Here is a 22,179-nt window from a genome sequence, read left to right as displayed (position 1 = left end):
TCCATTTCAGTCTAACTCAATACAACTATGATCAAACCATACGCAGATCAAACTCTTTCGTTAAGATGAAATATTCATGCATTCTGGGAGTGTGTGAAGGAAAATATGGTTCCTCACAATCAAGTGGTTGGTTGGTTTGTTGTGTACATCGCACTCAGCAATATTCCAGCTATATGGCGCTGGTCTGTAAATAATCGAGTCTGGGCCAGACAATGCAGTTATAAACAGCATGAGCATTGATCAACGCAATTGGGATATGATGAATATGTCAACCAAGTCAGCGAACCTGACCACCCGATCCTGTTAGTCGCCTCTTACAACAAGCATGGGTTACTGAAGACCAATTTTAACCCAGATCTTCATAATCAAATGATGACACATGAACATCGGTAGGCTTAAATTGATTGACAGTACATCTTAGATTCAAATCATATCAGCAATGGATGAGGAATGTCTGTCAAGAACTGCATCAGTAGATCAGTCATGGTAGCAGGGAATCATTCTACAATTACTGCAGCTGCATTATGTCGAAATGGCTACGAAAGTGACAGGTAGATTTCTGAAGTAGTCAATGAAAAGTATGAACCTGTTGCGATAAGGTGTCGATCATCATCGATCTTCTGGCCAATTATTCAAAGGTCATCATAAAGATGAGCTGAATAGATACTGCAGAAAATAAGTGGGTCGTAGTGAGTAGATTTGATCACATGTAGTAACACGTTGTTTACATTATTTTCTTAAGCATCAGAAACAAGTGTTTTGTATTCAGGCACATAAAGGATTTCCCCAGGAATTGAAATTTGATATCATTTCAAGAATACAGTCATGTGAAACATAAATAGCAAAAATGTATTGTTCATACAAATTTCAGTTTCCTGTTCATATGACCTGCCTGTCTTGTAGAAAGGAATAGTTGTATATCTTGTATTTAACGTCACATTTAAGAACTAGTCCATCTCTAATCTGAGGGCCCTAACCATTAATTGTTATCATTTGTTGACATTTCATGTGATATTTGAATGTAGGGGACCCTTGACATGCCTCCACCATGTATTGTTTTTCATTTGTATAAGGATTCACTACACACAGCTATAGTCCCACTATAAATTATATAATGCTTGAATCTAAGGACCCTTAAATATAAAGTGTTTGTAGCTGAAGTGAGGCAATAGTACTTAACACCTGATAGCATTAAAAGGATCATCTGACATTCATGTCTGACCTTACATACTTGTTAGGTCACCCCAGATCAAGGGACAATGCTTTCCATGCTTAAATACATCATTAATTATACCAAGCTAGACTGACTAATGTTGTGTGGATACAAGTTAATCAACTTTTAACTATTGTCATATACAGGAAGTATATTGTTGTCACTACTCATAAATAGTAGGTCATCTATGTGACTGAAAGGATATTATGGACAAGTAATCATGGCTATACCAACTGTGGAAGAGTACAATAGGTCATGTTGTCATTTGATATTACAGTAATTAGACATCTGCTGAAACAATCATGACAACAGGGAAATGGAACTATTAATCTCTTTAGAAAAGTCAAGGACATAGTGTATAACCAGCAAGATTTGTGAGTTTTTTATTTTGTTTGTTGTTTGACACCACAGCAATTTATCAGTTCATGATTGCACTGTTTAGAAAAATGTCAGATAATCCAGTGATTGATGTCATGAGCATTTATCTATGCTTTTGGTTTGGTTGTTGTTTAACACCACACTCAGCAATATTCCAGCTATGTGGCAGCGGTCTGTAAATAATTGAGTCTGGACCAGACAATCCAGTGATCAACCAAGTCAGCGAACCTAAACACCCGATCCTGTTAGTCGCCTCTTACAACAAGCATGGGTTACTGAAGACCAATTCTTAACCCAGATCTTCATAATCAAATGATGACACATGAACATCGGTAGGCTTTAAATTGATTGACAGTACATCTTAGATTCAAATCATATCAGCAATGGATGAGGAATGTCTGTCAAGAACTGCATCAGTAGATCAGTCATGGTAGCAGGGAATCATTCTACAATTACTGCAGCTGCATTATGTCGAAATGGCTACGAAAGTGACAGGTAGATTTCTGAAGTAGTCAATGAAAAGTATGAACCTGTTGCGATAAGGTGTCGATCATCATCGATCTTCTGGCCAATTATTCAAAGGTCATCATAAAGATGAGCTGAATAGATACTGCAGAAAATAAGTGGGTCGTAGTGAGTAGATTTGATCACATGTAGTAACACGTTGTTTACATTATTTTCTTAAGCATCAGAAACAAGTGTTTTGTATTCAGGCACATAAAGGATTTCCCCAGGAATTGAAATTTGATATCATTTCAAGAATACAGTCATGTGAAACATAAATAGCAAAAATGTATTGTTCATACAAATTTCAGTTTCCTGTTCATATGACCTGCCTGTCTTGTAGAAAGGAATAGTTGTATATCTTGTATTTAACGTCAAATTAAAGAACTAGTCCATCTCTAATCTGAGGGCCCTAACCATTAATTGTTATCATTTGTTGACATTTCATGTGATATTTGAATGTAGGGACCCTTGACATGCCTCCACCATGTATTGTTTTTCATTTGTATAAGGATTCACTACACACTGCTATAGTCCCGCTATAAATTATATAATGCTTGAATCTAAGGACCCTTAAATATAAAGTGTTTGTAGCTGAAGTGAGGCAATAGTACTTAACACCTGATAGCATTAAAAGGATCATCTGACATTCATGTCTGACCTTACATACTTGTTAGGTCACCCCAGATCAAGGGACAATGCTTTCCCATGCTTAAATACATCATCAATTATACCAAGCTAGACTGACTAATGTTGTGTGGATACAAGTTAATCAACTTTAACTATTGTCATATACAGGAAGTATATTGTTGTCACTACTCATAAATAGTAGGTCATCTATGTGACTGAAAGGATATTATGGACAAGTAATCATGGCTATACCATCTGTGGAAGAGTACAATAGGTCATGTTGTCATTTGATATTACAGTAATTAGACATCTGCTGAAACAATCATGACAACAGGGAAATGGAACTATTAATCTCTTTATAAAAAGTCAAGGACACATGTGTATAACCAGCAAGATTTGCGAGCTTTTTTATTTTGTGTTTTGTATGACACCACACAGCAATTTATCAGCTCATGATTGCACTGTGTAAAAAATGTCAGATAATCCAGTGATTGATGTCATGAGCATTTATCTATGCTTTTGGTTTGGTTGTTGTTTAACACCACACTCAGCAATATTCCAGCTATGTGGCAACGGTCTGTAAATAATTGCGTCTGGACCAGACAATCCAGTGATCAACCAAGTCAGTGAGCCTAAACACTCGATCACTTTAGTCGCCTCTTACGACAAGCATGAGTTGCTGAAGATCAATTCTAACACGGATCTTCACGGGTCAGATCTATGCAGTTGCGATATGATGACATACACCCACCAAATTCTTCAAAGGCATTTAGAAGTTGGTGTAGTAGTGCAAGACAAATCTTATGGATAACAACTTCTTGATTTATTTTTCACATTTCTGGGCTGGTTCTTGCCCCTTCTTCAGGTGGATAATGGCGATAGTGAACAGTACAGTATATATATATTGATGAAACGTTGTGAAAAATAAATCAAGAGGTTGTTACCCAAAAGATTTGTCTTGCATACACCTACCAAGTCGACAAGCATGATCCTGTTAGCAGCCTCTTACAATACGGATGAGTTCCTGAAGATCAGTTCTAACCCAGATCTTCATAGGTACTTAAACATGTAATCAGGGCCCACGGTGTTCGTTATTTCTTTTTACATAATGTTATCATTAAAAGAATCAGCGAGTGAGTTTAGTTTTACACTGCTTTTAGCACTATTCCAGCAATATCATGGTGGTAGACACCAGAAATGGGCTTCACACACTGTACCATGTGGGGAATCGAACTTGGATCTCGGCGTGACGAGCGAACACTTTAACCACTAGGCTATCCCACTGCCCCTTAAAAGAATCAACATCATTTATGTGGTTTATATTTGGTAATATCATACAAATACATTTTTTTTACATTTGAGTATATTAGGACCTCTGAACCCTATCATAGCTGCAAATCTGAAAATGAAAGGTTAAATCACTACGAACACACTGTTTGCATGGTTCAAACCTGCACATTGATAACTACACAAAACCAATGCTGTAAAAGACAGAGATAGGGTTCTGGGACACCCTGAACTAGCCACGCCCAGCAACCACAACAGTTGGTATTAAATCAAGTCATGGATTTTCCTGCAAAACCACACCTAAACATGACACAGGAAACCATTTTCAAATCTTAAAAAGAATTCTTCCGACCTTGATTGATTCCACTTTGTCTAAAGCAGTACTTCTTCAATCACAACCCCTGTTTTAAATAATATCACATGCACCGGCTCTATGTGACCATGGTAACAATGACAGATCATACTTCCATTAATTTAAGCTTTGTATTACCATTGCCTTATCAGTATAATTAGACACATGGATGGTTAAATAAAACTAACCAAAATAGATATTATATTTGATAATACGATTGAATATGACCAAGATATAGGCCATATCAATGTTACAGATTCAAATAACAGTGCCTATCCTCTTTCTGTTATTCACACTGTTGTCAGCACATTCACCTCTCCTAATTCAAATTTTACGTAAATAATATATTACAGGCAGCATCAAACAATAACGATACATATTTAACAGGTTAACAACATTTGGAGTCGAGCACACCGAGCAGAGAATGTGAGGTAGCACAAAGTCAGTTATTGTGCTCTGCTGTTATGCATCACTCCCCACATATTTGTTTTGATTTGCCTCAATGACCCCATTCGCATTGAAATTAGACATAAAACCCGTTTCAACAGTTAGATTTACTCTGACAGTGTTTCCTGTATACGTTTTGACCTTGTTAAGTCTCATATTTAGGCCTAGTAGGTTATGCAATGTAACAATACATTTTTTTGCTAACAATAGGATCGAGTATGCCTTGTCTTGACAGATGATAGACGTGTTTGGACCCACACTTGTATTGATTCCTGTACCGTTATTACAACGGTGATGTGAGAATTTACGAAATAACTAGTTCGTTTTTCGTGAAATATATTATATGTTTGCTGCTGAAAAAAAAGAACGGCAATCGCAGAACAGCTGATATGAAGAACAAGATGATAATTCGTGAAGAAAATTGGCCCGTTTCGGGGTCCGTGTGTCTCATTATTTCTTGCTTTAGAGGTAAAATAGGAAGTATTTACAAACCTGGTCGACTGGTAGTCCGACTAAATTTGCGATTGGTTCTGTCAGCCAACATCCTGCATATGTTGGATGAACCATCGTAGTTTATATCACAGAATGTATGGAACAATCTTGGTCGACTGCTACTGCTGATTTCACCGGTGTCGTCTAACTTTGAACCCTCTAACAAAGAATCCGCCCCCTGGCGAGGAATTAGAGATGCTCCAGCACTGCAATACAACAAATAGTGCATTCGTTGATTAATGATGGACCACATGAATGCAGATGATCTGTTTTTAATTCAGTCCTTGTAACCGTCCACGGAACTGTTCCCAGTCAACTAACAACAGTAAATTCTGCAAACAAAGGAGATGCATAGCTCAAGCAAAGAATGCACACAGCTAGGGAAGTTACAAGGGGTAACTAGATTATCCCACTTGTTTCGCGTCGTGTCGGGAATGAAGAGTGTTCATCTATGTTGGTTTTTTTCAGAAATGGTTGTTTAGTGAGACAAACAAGGAAACACGTACACAAAATAGTCCATTATTAAATACAGCAACGTGATATGAATGAAAATACGGCAATTAATAGACGAATACGTTATGATATGTAGATGTGTTCTTTTTTCACTTGCTATAGGAGAGAGAGACAGACAGATAGAGACACAGAGAGAGAAAGAGAGAGACAGATAATCCGTAGTTAGGGGGGTATCTGCAACGTCTTTTTAATTGCATGTAATGTGTTGATAAATAAATTGTTTTTGAAAGAAATGGTCGGCTCGCTGATTTGGTTGACACTTGTCATCGTATCTCAGCAGATCGAGGCTTATGCTGTTGATCACTGGGTTGTCTGGTCCAGACACAATTATTTACATACCGCCGCCATATGGCTGGAATATTGCTGAGTGCGGTGTTAAACAAACGAACAAACTTATTAAGACGGGCCCACCGCCAAGCAATCGTGTGATGCAGGTCTCATCCACACCATATGAATAAACATTTCAATTTAACTAGCAAGCGAAACTGAATGTATTACTTCAATAAAAGAAATCATATTTTGTATACGCTATGAGTTACTATGTATTTCATTCATGAAGTCCTTATACATTTATAAAAATTCGTGTGTTGGTTTATACATACAATTTGATGGCAAGCAATGTACATGAACAAATTTAACAATGAATAGTGTATTTAACTATGGGCGCAGCCAGTCATGAAAATCTGTCTCCTGACGAGAACGGGCCTGAACAGTGACTTATCCGGGTCCGCTATAATTACATCCATACATCATCAGAAGGATCCAATTTTGAAAACTGTTGTGGCCGTTTAATTGACAGAACATATATTCCGGATACATATTTAATCACAAATGAAGTAGAGATTACTCCGCGTTTTGCATAATTGTATCATATTCCACAGTTTCTTAAATGTTGAATTCAAATGCTATACATCTGTCGACCGCCTCCGTGGTGTAGTGGTTAGAGCGTCCGCCCGGAGAGCGGAAGGTCGCGGGTTCGATCCCCGACCGCGTCATACCAATAGACGTTAAAATATGGTACTTGTTGGTCCCTGCCTGGCGCTCGGCATTAATGGGTACAACAAGGACTGGTCGGCACGGAGTCAGTATAATGTGTCTGAGTTGGGTATTCATGCTCCACTGTGGCATGGTATCTCAGTGGGCTAGCACTATAAAACCAGCTTAAGTCTGGGCTAGTACAAGCAGCCGCAAATACACATACACACGCATGCACGTCGTCATATGAGCGAAATATTCTCAAGCACGACGTTAAACCCAATTTCACCTCACCAGCTATACATATGTTTACTGTCTGTAAAACTGAAATACACTGAACGCGTCTATCCAATATGCTGGGCGAAAATTAAACCATTATTTGTGATATGTCCACATTAAAAAGGCGTTTTAAGAATCCTTTATTCTTAGAATCAATGTGTAATACCACGACACGAAGGGAAATATTGGCAAAGTGAAATAGAGGACCGTCCGATATTAGATATGAAATTTATTGTTTAGATTTCTTTTTGAGTCAGTATGTAATATTGATGTTTAACAGGTGTGCGTCTTGCTATATTAAACTGAACAAATTATTTTCTTTCATTTCAAGGACTAGATGAACATGGTGAAAGCGGTATTGTAATGGGTATCGAAAATTTTCGAACTCAAATTTACGGGTTTTTCTCTATAAACGAAAAATAGGTAAGGTTAATATTGCTAAATCCAGAAATGTCCTTTTTTCTCAAAGACGTAGCCGTTACAAAACAAGAAGCTGTCAAACTTTCAGTAATTCATTGTATTTGATGGTAATACTAGTGCCTCAAGAGTCAAATTACATTGCCTGACACATAAGATATAGGATCACCCATTTTGCCTCATTTCTTTCTTCTTCTTCTTTTTTTTTTTTTTTGGGGGTAGGACGATTTCACATTTTAATATCGATATTTGCTTGCTTAATGGTGAACAAACAATACGAAATTTATTGCTCACCACGGCAATTCTCCCAAAACGAGCCGAGTTTGAATGGACTAGTGCTACGCATGGCGGAGTTATGCCCCCTGTTCCTTGTGCGTGTGTGAAGACATGTACCTCTCTTGTAACTTGGAGAGGAAAATCGATTTTCGTCATTTATGGCAAGCTTATTTCACCATATCGAAGGCTCTGCGTTATACATAAGAATACAAATCAGTTGGATATACATGTATTTTGTTCAGATATGGGCAATGTGTACTTTCGGTATTTGGTTCACAGTTTCGGTAAAGCTGTTGAAGAATAAAATTCGTTGCATAGTAATTTTATCGATGTCCCATAAAGGTTGGCGAAATTTGCTTGGTTTAAGGCAAGAAACTTTCAGCCAACACTTACAACTGTCTGTTTTTCCAACCATTTTAATATTTGTAGTTAAAAGTACACCATCAAACAGGAAATTTAATTTTCTACTTCAGGCGTATATCCAATGCCGAGCAACAGCACTTCGTCCACATTCATTCTCTTTTTGGATCTTATCAAAATATGTGCAGCCCGGGTCCAACTGCACAAAGAAATCTTAGTGCTATGGTGACCGTAACTTCCATACTCAAACAAAGAATTACGAACACACTACAACTAATAATTTGGGTCAAAGTGCTTTATTAGGTTAGGTGAATTTGGGTTTAACGTCGTGCTTGAGAATATTTCGCTCGTATGACGACGCGCATGTGTGTGTATGTGTATGTGCGGCTGCTTGTACTAGCCCAGACTTAAGCTGGTTTTATAGTGCTAGCCCACTGAGATACCATGCCGCAGTGAAGCATGAATACCCCACTCAGACACATTATACTGACTCCGTGCCGACCAGTCCTTGTTGTACCCATTAATGCCGAGCGCCAGGCAGGGACCAACAAGTACCATATTTTAACGTCTTTTGGTATGACGCGGTCGGGGATCGAACCCGCGACCTTCCGCTCTCCGGGCGGACGCAAGTACTTCATTAAAAGAACCACAACGAGTTACTTTTGTATGTAATCGAAAAGAAACGAAAATAGTTGCATGTTCTTCATATCTCCCTTATCCCCATCGGGAAATTCTGCGAATTTATCTTGTTTCGAAAACACAGTGTAACAAATTCATTCCCTGTTGTCACTCACTCACTCACTCGCGACGAAACAGTGGTTTCTGTCCGGGCTGTAGGATGTCTGCATCTAAATAATAACGGATGACAGGTCTATAGTGCATAATCGAGTGTGTTCAGCCCTGGTTGGCCCTGCTTGTTTCTTGGACTGTCAACGGGGCGGTGAGGTAGCCTAGCGGTTAAAGCGTTCGCTCGTCACGCCGAAGACCCGAGTTCGATTCCCCGCATGGGTGCAATGTGTGAAACCCATTCCTGGTGTCCCTCGCCGTGATATTGCTACAATATTGCTAAAAGCGGCGTAAACCTACACTCACTCACTCACTCACTCACTCACTTGGACTGTCAACCCATATACCATGTTTTTCACCAAGGTTGTAAAAGCAAAGGCTTCCCCATTGGTCTTTCCTCCACATCAGTCTGACATACCAGGACATATCTGAAAGTCTGTTCAAACCCGACTTACCCACTTACCCACATTGAAGATCATTGTCGTTCTGCTTAATGACTTTACAAACCCAACACTGTGATATCAGAGGTAGGTCAGAGAAGACACACCGACACTGATGTAATTTATCATTTCAGTGCAATAAGGTTAACCAAGTGACCTCTGTGATCCCATTATACGATACAAACATGTGTTACGCAGGTGTCATTAAAGGTAGACATCGAGCTCTTTGTACAAGCGTGTAATACCCCTGCATGATAGTTTAACCGCCATTAAACGAGATATGCTCCAGCGTGATTGGTGTAGTATATAGAGGATACTAAACGAACTTCCGTGTAATACCATTTTTATTAAACGAGTTAATGATTTAGTATCAAACGAGCGAAAGCGAGTTTGATACTAAATCTTTCACGAGTTTAATAAACATGGTATTTCACGGAAGCGGGTTTAGTATTCTGTTTATTACTCTCCAATATAAATTGATAGAAAGTTCCTATACTACTAACAGTGTGATGACTCTCAGCTTTCCGCGAGTCAAGCAAGGCCTAATGCCATTGTGACAGAGGTATTAGCATTGTGACGTCATAACTGTAAACCAGTATGACGTCATACGTCTAGCGGTATTACACTAGTGTAATATTGCCGTAAAAATATTACACTGCAGTATCTTACACGGGCGAGTAATAACACTGGAATATTGCTAAAAGCGGCGAAAACCAAACTCATTCACTCCAAACGAAGGGGCATTCCTGCTATATGACCCCAGTCTGTATAAATATTCAAGTCTGGGACAGACAATGCAGTGATTGGTGTCGATGCCAATAAGCATCGATCTACGCAAATGGGATCTGATGACATGCATGCATCAACCAAGTCAACGAGCCTGACATCACCTGCATATTAAAGAAAATATAGAAAAGGGGCTGGAGATTACAAGATTCGTTACAAGAGGGAAAATACCTTCATTCGGAACATAGATCAGTGAAACGAGATGAAATATACGCCGCAAATTTAATTAGTCCTTTAAACGTACGAATATAAAAGTGAAGTATATGTGAACTGCCCTCTACCGAACCCGCACGAAAGTGCCCTAATCCAGATTGAAAATACATGTATTCGATCCGTAAAGATCCGTCTCAGCAACCTATGCCAAGTAACAGGGTCGATCGGGTGGTCAGGCTCGCTGACTTGGTTGACACATGCCATCGTATCCCAAATGCGTAGATCCATGTTCATACTGATGATCACTGGATTGTCTGGTCTAGAATATTTACGGACTGCCGCCATATAGCTGGAATATTGCTGAGTGCGGCGTTAAACAACGAACAAACACACACACACACACAGTAAGACAATATTCCAACAGATAGCAGCCTTACAGATGTTAATGAGGGGCCTATCCACCTATCTTTCTTATCCAATATGTATATTGAAGATAGTAACTTAGATATACACACAGGAGAAGGTTCAATGAGTGAGTTTAGTTTTACGCCGCTTTTAGCAATATTCCAGCAATATCACGGCTGGGGGCTTCACACATTGTACCCATGTGGGGAATCGAACCCGGGTCTTCGGCGTGACGAGCGAACGCTTTAACCACTGGGCTACCCCACCGTCCCGAAAGTTCAATGAATGTCAGCTTTCTTATCATAACAGCCCTTGTAATAAAAGGAGTGACTCCCGTAAACGGTCCCTGTTTAAAAGTGTGTATAATTGAGTATTGGTATAGATGTTCATGTGATGTCAAGAAATGAATGGTTTTTACACTTTTGTTCTGGTACTGGCCTAACCTCTTACACAGCTAGAACGTGCAATGATAGTTAAAACTGGGAAGGGAATTTCTACACGGTTAACTTGCATATTTTCAGCTGTATTTATTTACAAATGCTATTTTGGAATTAGAATATTACATAAATTGTTTTATTTGTTTTATCTGTGATTTATGTGTTATGTCTGTAAAGATGAGTTTATGGACGCTATAAAACCTGCGATTAGGGAACGCTGTCACATACACTAGCATGCATATCCGTATATAATTGGTATCATTGTGAACGCAAGTCCACCTCAAATCAAGCTACACAGTGCGTTTTCAGAAAACGTTTGCAGATCATGATGGAGGAACATTCCTGAAAACAACGATGTACTACTGTGGCACAACTGTAATAACGACCTGGAAACGAACGACTTACGTATCGAATCTTACTCTCAAACTGCAGGTCCGTATTTTCATACAGTCAGTTCAGTCTAATCCACGTCGATATCAAGCCATATGTGGCAAATAGGACTGACTGACTGAGTTTGGTTTTACGCCGCTTTTAGCAATATTCCAGCAACATCACGGCGGGGGACACCAGAAATGGGCTTCACGCATTGTGCCCATGTGGGGATTCGAACCCGGGTCTTCGGCGTGACGAGCCAACGCTTTAACCATTAGGCTACCCCACCGCCCCTGGCAAATAGGAGATTGTAGTCCAGGGGCTCCTTTCACGAAGCACTAAGTTGATCGTAAGTCACTAAGGTAACCTCAGTGCAATGTTAAAGAATGGGAGTTAAGGTTAACCTTAGTAAAGGTTGCTTCGTGAAAGGAGCCCCTGTAACATAATGCCTCTGCCGAGGAAACTTTACGATCCGGGTTCAGCATCTATCTATAGCGTCACTCATATCAAGACGGGGCTATATCAAATTTATTAACAGTGATTTAGAGCATGTACGTATATTATTAAATTGTCTGTCGATGAATCAACTCGTTTACCTTGACCAATATATATATATGTCATGGATGCATATACACAAACTCAGCGATGCATATCAGTATTTCATAGCAGTTAGTTACAATCCAGTATCAACACTACTAACGTCTATATAATACCAACGCGGATGCAATGTTGAAGAAATATAAACAATTAAAGGGCAGAGGCCCGATCCACAAAACGTTCGTAGCGCTATATCATTCGTAAGCCAATGATAAAGTACAGAGATACGACAGCTCGTAACGTTACGATCGCTTCGTAGCGCTACAACAGTCCTAAGCCAATGGTAAAACTGCAGAGTTACGACAGGTCGTAACTGTACGAATGCTTTGTGGGTCGGGACCCTGGTCATACAACAGTTGTGGGTGGCGGGGTGGCCTAGTGGTTAAAGCGTTCGTTCGATACGCCAAAGATCAGGGTTCGATTCCCCACATGGGTACAATGTGTGAAGCCCATTTCTGATGTCCTCCGCCATGATATTGCTGGAATATTGCTAAAAGCGGCGTAAACCTAAACTCACTCATACAACAGTACTTATGCAGCCTAGATCCTTCTACACGCATTAGGCAAATGACTCGTTGAGATACTTCCAAACCACTTCCTTGTATACGTAATACTGTGGAACAGGCAAATATCATGGGAACGTGACATGTTGCGAGTGAAGGCTACGCTAGACGACTTAATATAAAGTTGGAATAATTTGTCAGTGACTATATGACAAGATATCACGTTACAACGTAAACAAGGCCACATATTTTTGATTTTGTGGTTTACGGTTTTTTCCTCACCATTATCCTGTCAAAATGTGAATTAAATATATTTCTATACCTGATTTACAAGGTATATTTGACATGAAACTATTTGTGTTGGTCTGTCGGTTAACTCGGAAAAACTAGACGCTAATTCTGTATCACGTACAGGGTATACAGTATATTTTCAGTAACATGAATACGAAGTTAAAATACTTTTGAGATGAAGCAAAATGCGTTTAGGAATAACTATTTAAAAAGTAAATAACTGTTTTAATTGTTAATGTTGTGTAAATGTTCTTAGTTGTTTCGTATTAAGACAGAGCGGTCGGACATATAAATAAAACACAATTCAAAATATACATATTTGCTTTTTTCATACCATTTGGCTTAGGCGGATTGAATGATTTGGTAAACAGAAGAATACATAAAATGTCGCTCATCTATATAACAAATTTAAACTTTATGAAATGATTTCCAATGACGATTACACTGCTATGTACTATTACAGTAATCGTAAATGTATCAGCTTACCTTTATTTACACTCAACCATTTAACAAAGATGAGAAGCAGTGTACAAAGTGACCTCTGAGTCCGAGGAGAATGTCCTCTTTGCGTGTTAGCACTAACCAACAACACACACTGTCAATTTTGCAAAATACGCATCACCACGAGACTTACCTGACCAGATGGTTGCCCTGTTATCTGTGGTTAGGTAAGTGGACAGTATATCTACGTGCAACCTCTAGACCCGCACCAATATCACCTCTCCGTGATAACACAGGACGGCAGCGACCTCTGACAAGCCAGCTACAACGACATATATACTGTGTATATTCACCAGAAAGCTGGCAGATTTCCTGTCCGTGTCTAGTGTATTAGGCAGCAGCTGGCGTGCATAGTGTCGCATGGCTCCGTTGAACGTTATGCAGTAGTTATGTGTGTATGTAGTAAGGTATTAGCGATGAAATACAAATGTTATTAATATCCCGGACAGGCGATGATCGAAAGGAAGCGAAAAGCAGTTTTACATTCGGAGGCATCCATTCACTTACACTTGGGTGAATAAGAATTTGTTTCGGAAACTGCTGATGATTTAAGTGTGTCGGCGTTGATCGCAGTATGTACCTTTCAGGAAGTGCATACATTCCTCAGAACAAGGAAGTTTCAGCACAATGGAATGTCGGGGTCAGTGCCCTACTTAAAAACGCCAGCGTGGTTCTAAGAAGGGTCGGGTTACAGTATATGACGACTGACTGACTGAGTTTAGTTTTACGCCACTTTTAGCAATATTCCAGCAATATCACGGCGGTGGACACCAGAAATGGGCTTAACACATTGTGCCCATGTGGGGAATCGAACCCGGGTCTTCGGCGTGACGAGCCAACGCTTTAACCACTAGGCTACCCCACCGCCCTACAGTATATGACGAATAACCTAAACCAATGGTTGATATCATGAACAAAAACAATGACGTTGTGGTGTGAGGTGAGTGAGTTTGGTTTTACGCCGCTTGTAGCAATATTCCAGCAATATCACGGCGGGGGACACCAGAAATGGGCTTCACACATTGTACCCATTTGGGGAATCGAACTCGGGTCTTCAGCGTGACGATCGGACGCTTTATAGAGTGAGTATGGTTTTACGGCGCTTTTAGCAATATTCCAGCATTATCTCGGCGGGGGACACCAGACATGGGCTTAACACATTGTATCCATGTGGGGAATCGAACCCGGGCGAACGAACGAACGCTTTAACCACCAAGCTACCCCACCGCCCCGTGGTGAGAGGTGATGTACGAGTGCGTTGGTTCTCATGCCGCTTTTAAAAGTGTCCCAGTTACATCAGTCATTATAATGAGGGTCACACGCATGCTCGCTCGCACGCGCGCGCACACAGACACACACACACACACGTCCTATTCTAAAACAACCAACAACATAACAAGGTTTATGCCCTACGACCATTGTAATAAACGACCAGACCATATACATGTACTGTAATAAGCCAGCTAACGACATCCGTCACACCAAACCGTATCCATATCTTACGAAAGGGACTACAATCTTTGCACAGCCTCTCGAGAGGAGGCACGCGTGACCTCTGACCTTCGCGATTGCCATAATCTTGAGTCCATTGACAGGCCACCACAGATGTGACGAAGCCGTGATGAAAGGTTATCAGTGAGGAATATATAACATAAAGTTGTACACACCGATTTATTGCATCACAAGCCTCATTTCTACTTACTGCTACTACCCAGCGACACGAGTCCATGATAGTGTGACCTTTGGACGCTGAACTTTACGACAATGGATGCCTTACGGACATGCGTGTTTGTGGGGCTCTTTGTAACCTACTTCTACTCGACATGGTATGACTACACGTACACAAAAGTCGGGACAGAGCTCTATGGCGGAAAGTTCAAGTTTCTCACATTCTGGAATGCGGTAAACAATTATCCTTCAGCATATATACTCATACTCTCTTGTTTATATGACTCGCACAGTGAAATCCAGTTATAACGGACACCCCCTAATCCGGACGTCAGTAGACGGAGTCGACGAAACGCGCGCACGATCGACTCTATAGACTTGGCGGATGTTAGGTCATCGTAACCTGACTGCCGGGATCGTTACTAAAAATAGCTTCACCGTCACGTAGCTGCAATACTGCTGAGTGTGGCCTAAAACAACAGATACGCACGCACGCACGCACGCACGCACGCACGCATAACCAAACATATCCAGCCTGATTAACGGGGTTTTCTCTGTGAAGAGTAAAGCCTCTTGTTTGTTATTTCATGCAATGCACGTACCTCTACTGTTTCACTGATGTTGATACTGACGTGTATTAATCCACCTAGATCATGAGTCGGCGGTTCATTTGCCAAAATCTACGTGAAATGTACCCCAAACACATTATAATGAAATTGAAATCCAACGGTTGTGCATAGGATAGGTGTCTGATTACAAATAACTGAATGATGTTGTAGTTTGATCACACATGTTGCTGCTGGCTGTTAGTTAAACCTGATGCAAATTCAACAATTTAGTGACTCAACAAGGATGACAGCTGTGTTGTAGCAGAGCACGGTGTTTACTCTCTGTAACAAACACTAACTCGACGTAACTTAACGTACCGACTGTTAGCCCTGACAGTTTTACGGATGTACATGTAATGCTACTAACATTTAGCTCAGAGTTGTAACTGTTTCGAATGGCCGTTAAGTTAAGATAGTCGTAAGTTAATGCTAATGCATGGTACTTACGACTGTCGTAGCGCTACGATCGCTTTGAGGAACGGGGCCCAGGGCCTAGATTTTCGAAGCTCTCTTAGCGCTAAGATAGTCGTAAGTACCATGCATTAACATTAACTTACGACTATCTTAGCACTAAGAGAGCTTCGAAAATCTAAGCCCAGGGAGAATTGGCGGTTTAGCCTTTGCTAAGGACAACCGAAGTTGGGATACTGTTTTCGTGGGGTGAGTGAGTGAGTATAGTTTTATCCCGCTTTTAGCAATACTCCAGCAACATCACGGTGGGGACATCGGTAATGGGCTTCACACATTGTAACCAAGTGGGGAATCGAACATGACGTTATTTTTTATAGCGTTCGGCATGACGAGCGAACGCTTTAACCATAGGCGGGGGATCCCCCTAACCCCACCCCCACCCCTGGATCCGCCAATGTTAACCACTAGGCTACCCCACCGCCCTGTTTCCATACCTAACGGTTCGGTTTTGGTTTTGTGTGTTGTTTTACGCAGCAATATTTCAACTATATGGCGTCGGTCTGTAAATAATCGAGTCTGGGCCAGACAATCCAATGATCAACAGCATGGGCATCAATCTGCGCAATTGGGATAGTTTTCGTACGGGTCCGGGGCGGGTAAGTGTTCATGCCAAAACGAGATATGTCAAACATTTCATTTAAGGTTTAGCTCAAGAAATTGTTTTCCTTTATACTTGACATTATTTGGCCAGTTTTACCAATATACGTGCCTCTGAAACTATGCGCCAGTGAAAAGCGTAGTGTACTTGCTTTAGTGTCTTCGTTGATACTGACTGGACCCGTGAAGATCCGGGTTAGAATTGATCTTCAGCAACACATGCTTGTCGTAAGAGGCGACTATCGGTATCGGGTGGTCAGGCTTGCTGACATATTTGACACATGTCATCGGTTCCGAAATGCACAGATCGATGTTCATGCTGTTGATCACTGGATTGTCTGTTCCCGACTCAATTATTTACAGACCGTCGCCATATAGCTGGGATATTGCTGAGTGTGGCGTAAAACTAAACACACTCACTCACTCACTATATACTATACAGAGGGAACTAAGGGCACATAACCCGTCGCACACTACTTGACTTTTCTGGACGTGGGTCTCAGCATGCCCTCGTCGTAGACGTACATAGACAGATCATCACGTAGTTTACCGTCTGTGTTAGTATGTACCAACTTATCTCAATTAATATAGTACGAAGTTTTTAAAGGCATTTAGGAGTTGGACGAACTACAAGGAGTTGTTGTCCATTTACATTGACAGACCGCGGTCATGTAGCTGGTATAGTGCTGAGTGCGTAAAACTAAACTCACTCACTTTTACTGACTGAACACGCCCGCTGTCCTGACCTTTAATGACACTGTAGACTATACTTTCACTCTTATGGGTTAGAAGGTTAACATTTTCTTATTTAAATTATCAGGAACTAACTCATGAAAAGTCATGAAAATATAGTCTTTACAACTGGCAGATCACACAATGTGGTAACAGATATGTGATGACGCATAACCGTCCCGACACCCATCAACCCAGCCAAACACCCTTACCCCCAATACCCCTCCGGTGAATTCTCCATATGGTCCTGACGATTTTAAAATATAATTGAGCATTTTTAATGAGAATCAAGTGATTCGCTCGTCGTCTTGGTGCGCTGTCAGCATTACCTGTCACACGTGGTGTCGTTATAAATGGCATATTGCTTCTTTAAATACCGGTATAACACTGTATCTGACATACACAGGTGACTCACTGGCATATACAAACCTACACAATAAACACTGGCGTCCTTCACCTGTCGTGTTAAGTGGGGGTGAAATGCCTTGTAGTATTTTAAATGATGCAATACGATTGCACCTATGCGTTTGCAAAACATGGTATATTTATGAATACATGACACCTTCTATGGACAACGGCTCCTAGTAGTTCGTCCAAATACTAAATGCGTTTAAGAGCTTCGTGATATGTTAGACCCGCGAAGGTCCGGGTTAGAATATTGATCTTCAGTAAGCCATGCTTGTCGTAAGAGGCGACTAACGGGATCAGGTGGCCAGGTTCGCTGACTTGGTTGACAGTCATCGGTTCCCAAATGCGCAGATCGATATTCATGCTATTGATCACTGGATTGTCTGTTCCCGACTCAATTATTTACAGACCGCCGCCATATAGCTGGGATATTGCTGAGTGCGGCTTGGATAGTGCTGAGTGCGGCGTAAAACCTAACTCACTCACTTATACTGACTAGAACACGCCCGCTGTCCTGACCTTTAATGACACTGTAGAATACTCGCTCTTGCCTGGGTTAGAAGGTTATCATTTTTCTTATTTAAATTATCAGTTACTAACTCGCCCGAAAGTCATGAAAATATAGTCTTTACAATAACGAATCACACAATAATGGTAACAGATATGTGATGACGCATAACCGTCCCGACACCCCATCAACCCAATGAAACACCCTTCCCCAATACCCTCCGGTGGAATTCTCCATATGGTCCTGACGATTTTTAAAGAATATAATTGAGGCATTTTTAATGAGGAATCAAGTTGATTCGCTCGTCGTCTTGGTGCGCTTTGTCCAAGCGTTACCTGTCACACGTGGTGTCGTTATAAATAGCATGTTAGCTTCTTTAAATACCGGCATAACTTGCTGCTATCCTGACATACACGGGTGACTCACTGGCATGTATGTTCCCGACTCAATTATTTACAGACCGCCGCCATATAGCTGGGATATTGCTGAGTGCGGCGTAAAACTAAATTCACTCCCTCACACGTGTTATATTGAATGTAGTTGGTACATACCAACAGAGACGTAAACTACGTGGTGATCTGTCCATACACGTGTACGACGGAGGCATTCCGAGACTCACACCCAGTATAGTCAAGTAGTGTACGACGGGTTACGTGCCCTTGGTCTCCTCTGCATAGCATATAGTTTACCCGCATAGCTAAATATTATCATACAACACACTTACACCCGTACGTCATCAAAACAATGTTTCTTATATTTTCTGATATGATATTTAATTTAAACCATATGTACCAATACATGAATTAGAAATGATTTTTCGACAGAGGTGCCGAGCTACTTACCAAAAGTTGGCACGTATGTCAGTAATGAAGGAACGTGACACGAGATATAGTGTGCATCAACGGATCTGTATATACGTTGGTAGATAATCACGCCCTCAACACTGGGTAGATCATGTGAATCCCCATACAATAGTGGTTCATGAATATTCATAAGTATATATAGGTAACACAGTGCTGATCGGTCTGATGTAAGACACGGGGACTCTATCTGAATGGGGTGGGTCAACAAAGATCAACACGCTTTACTTACCGTGGGGTGGAAAGGAATTTAGAGTCTAATCAGCAAGCTTGTACCTATCATATTGTTATACTATATATATCTCCGATAATCTATAAATAAATGATATTGCCTTACTCAATCTCGAATAATATGCAACCCATTATACTGCCTACCTATATCTCCAATAGTGTACTACCTATTGTACTGCCTCACTATATCTCCAATAGAGCACTACCCATTATACTGCCTCACTATATCTCCACTACCCACTATTATTATACTGCCTCACTATATCTCCAATAGGGTACTACCTATTACTGCTGCCTCACTATATCTCCAATAGACTACCCATTTGATTACCTCACTGTACTACCCATTATACTGCCTCACTATATCTCCAATAGCACTACCCATTATACTGCCTCACTATATCTCCAATAGAGTACTACCCATTATACTGCCTCACTATATCTCCAATAGTGTACTACCCATTATACTGCCTCACTATATCTCCAATAGTGCCTACCCACTATATCCTCCAATACCCATTATACTGCCTCAGTGTACTACTACCCATTATACTGCCTCACTATATATCTCCAATAGGCTACTACCCATTATACTGCCTACTATATCCCATTATACTGCCTCACTATATCTCCAATAGTACCCATTATACTGCCTCTACCCATTATACTGCCTCACTATATCTCCAATAGTGTACTACCCATTATACTGCCTCACTATATCTCCAATAGTGTACTACCCATTATACTGCCTCACTATATCTCCAATAGTGTACTACCCATTATACTGCCTCACTATATATCTCCAATAGTGTACTACCCATTATACTGCCTCACTATATCTCCAATGAGTGTACTACCCATTATACTGCCTCACTATATCTCCAATAGTGTACTACCCATTATACTGCCTCACTATATCTCCAATAGAGCACTACCCATTATACTGCCTCACTATATCTCCAATAGAACTACTACCCATTATACTGCCTCACTATATCTCCAATAGAGCACTACCCATTATACTGCCTCACTATATCTCCAATAGTGTACTACCCATTATACTGCCTCACTATATCTCCAATAGTGTACTACCCATTATACTGCCTCACTATATCTCCAATAGTGTACTACCCATTATACTGCCTCACTATATCTCCAATAGTGTACTACCCATTATACTGCCTCACTATATCTCCAATAGTGTACTACCCATTATACTGCCTCACTATATCTCCAATAGTGTACTACCCATTATACTGCCTCACTATATCTCCAATAGTTTACTACCCACTATATCTCCAATAGTTATACTGCCTCACTATATCTCCAATAGTTTACTACCCATTATACTGCCTCACTATATCTCCAATAGTGTACTACCCATTATACTGCCCTCACTATATCTCCAATAGTGTACTACCCATTATACTGCCTCACTATATCTCCAATAGTGTACTACCCATTATACTGCCTCACTATATCTCCAATAGTGTACTACCCATTATACTGCCTCACTATATCTCCAATAGTGTACTACCCATTATACTGCCTCACTATATCTCCAATAGTTTACTACCCATTATACTGCCTCACTATATCTCCAATAGTGTACTACCCATTATACTGCCTCACTATATCTCCAATAGTGTACTACCCATTATACTGCCTCACTATATCTCCAATAGTGTACTACCCATTATACTGCCTCACTATATCTCCAATAGTTCCAATACTACCCATTATACTGCCTCACTATATCTCCAATAGTGTACTACCCATTATACTGCCTCACTATATCTCCAATAGTTTACTACCCATTATACTGCCTCACTATATCTCCAATAGTGTACTACCCATTATACTGCCTCACTATATCTCCAATAGTGTACTACCCATTATACTGCCCTCCTCACTATATCTCCAATAGTTTACTACCCATTATACTGCCTCACTATATCTCCAATAGTTTACTACCTATATTATACTGCCTCACTATATCTCCAATAGAGCACTACCCATTATACTGCCTCACTATATCTCCAATAGTGTACTACCCATTATACTGCCTCACTATATCTCCAATAGTGTACTACCCATTATACTGCCTCACTATATCTCCAATAGAGCACTACCCATTATACTGCCTCACCCATATTGCCTCACTATATCTCAATGGTTTACTACCCATTATACTGCCTCACTATATCTCCAATAGTTTACTACCCATTATACTGCCTCACTATATCTCCAATAGTGTACTACCCACTGCCTCACTATATACCAATGCACTCACATTATATGCCTCACTATATCTCCAATAGAGCACTACCCATTATACTGCCTCACTATATCTCCAATAGAACACTACCCATTATACTGCCTCACTATATCTCCAATAGAGCACTACCCACCCACACTATATACCAACGTATATACTGCCTCACTATATCTCCAATAGTGTACTCATATATACTGCCTCACATATCTCTCAATAGTGTGAAGCCCAATTCTCTGAAGCCCATGTGTCCCCTGCCGTGATATTGTTGGAATATTGCTAAAAGCTGCAATAAAACTAACCATCAGTCAGTCCAATAGTGTACTACCCATTATACTGCCTCTACCTATGCTCCAATAGAACACTACCCATTATATGCTCACATATCTATGGATAGTGTACTACCCATTATACTGCCTCAATTGTA

The 22,179-nt window shown here is 40.4% G+C and overlaps 2 protein-coding genes across 3 annotated transcripts in view; one reads left to right on the top strand and one right to left on the bottom strand.

Moving 5' to 3' along the window:
* The window catches only part of LOC124282617 (lysophospholipid acyltransferase 2-like), a 41,334-nt gene extending 22,055 nt beyond the window's left edge, over window positions 1-19,279 (bottom strand). Inside the window, exons 1-3 of one of the 2 annotated variants that reach the window (XM_046718641.1) lie at window positions 19,229-19,279; window positions 13,528-13,656; window positions 5,304-5,509 (exon numbers count right to left, since the gene is read on the bottom strand). In XM_046718641.1, coding sequence (XP_046574597.1) covers window positions 5,304-5,378 — 75 coding nt within the window. In that variant the 5' untranslated portion in view covers window positions 5,379-5,509; window positions 13,528-13,656; window positions 19,229-19,279. Of the gene's footprint in view, window positions 1-5,303; window positions 5,510-13,527; window positions 13,672-19,228 lie in introns of those variants that run through there. The other variant, XM_046718640.1, reaches the window with a different exon arrangement.
* The window catches only part of LOC124282619 (androgen-induced gene 1 protein-like), a 29,743-nt gene continuing 22,566 nt past the window's right edge, over window positions 15,003-22,179 (top strand). The window contains exon 1 of the mRNA XM_046718647.1: window positions 15,003-15,296. Coding sequence (XP_046574603.1) covers window positions 15,159-15,296 — 138 coding nt within the window. The 5' untranslated portion in view covers window positions 15,003-15,158. The remainder of the gene's footprint in view (window positions 15,297-22,179) is intronic.

This window comes from Haliotis rubra, unplaced genomic scaffold (assembly GCF_003918875.1).
Source record: "Haliotis rubra isolate DU_JTF1 unplaced genomic scaffold, ASM391887v1 Scf30, whole genome shotgun sequence".
Classification (NCBI taxonomy): domain Eukaryota; kingdom Metazoa; phylum Mollusca; class Gastropoda; order Lepetellida; family Haliotidae; genus Haliotis; species Haliotis rubra.
The sequence above is the reverse complement of the archived record's forward strand: the minus strand, read 5'-3'. Positions and strand labels throughout refer to the sequence as shown.